General features: G+C 52.9%; 1 protein-coding gene across 1 annotated transcript in view; it reads left to right on the top strand.

Annotated features, from left to right (window-relative positions):
• The window catches only part of LOC118158627 (histone acetyltransferase KAT5-like), a gene marked incomplete at its 5' end in the record, with an annotated part of 1,849 nt that extends 1,429 nt beyond the window's left edge, over positions 1–420 (top strand). Inside the window, one exon of the mRNA XM_035313297.1 lies at positions 240–420. Coding sequence (XP_035169188.1) covers positions 240–405 — 166 coding nt within the window. The remainder of the gene's footprint in view (positions 1–239) is intronic.
• Positions 421–480: the final 60 nt, after the last annotated feature.

A 480-nucleotide genomic window follows, 5' to 3' on the forward strand; every position in this document is an offset into this window, starting at 1 on the left:
TTTTTTGTTGTTGTTGTGTTTTTTGTTGTTTTTTGTTTGTTTTTTTTTGCTGTTGGGTTGTGAGATGGCCTGTAAGGAGGAGAAAATATCTTGGGGGGGGGTCTTGGGGCGGGCCCTGGGTGTGAAAGGGGGGGGGTTATGGATAATACCTGGCTGTATGGGGGTCTGGGGAGGTGAGGGGGGTCCTGAGGGGGTGAGTCCCAGCTCTGATTCCTCCCCACCCCGCCCCTAAACCCCAGCGAGATTAGTGAGATCACCAGCATCAAGAAGGAGGATGTCATCTCCACCCTGCAGTACCTCAACCTCATCAACTACTACAAGGTGTGGTCCCCCCACCCCCCAAAAAAAACCCAAACCCCAAACAAGCTCCCCCAAACCAACCCCAAACCCCAACCAACCCCCTAAGAAAACCTCAAGTAAGCCCCCAAAACAACCCCCCCCAAACAACCCCTAACAAGCACCCCCCCGAAAAAACAATCC

The sequence above is a fragment of the Oxyura jamaicensis genome, assembly GCF_011077185.1.
Source record: "Oxyura jamaicensis isolate SHBP4307 breed ruddy duck chromosome 33 unlocalized genomic scaffold, BPBGC_Ojam_1.0 oxy33_random_OJ71359, whole genome shotgun sequence".
NCBI lineage: Eukaryota > Metazoa > Chordata > Aves > Anseriformes > Anatidae > Oxyura > Oxyura jamaicensis.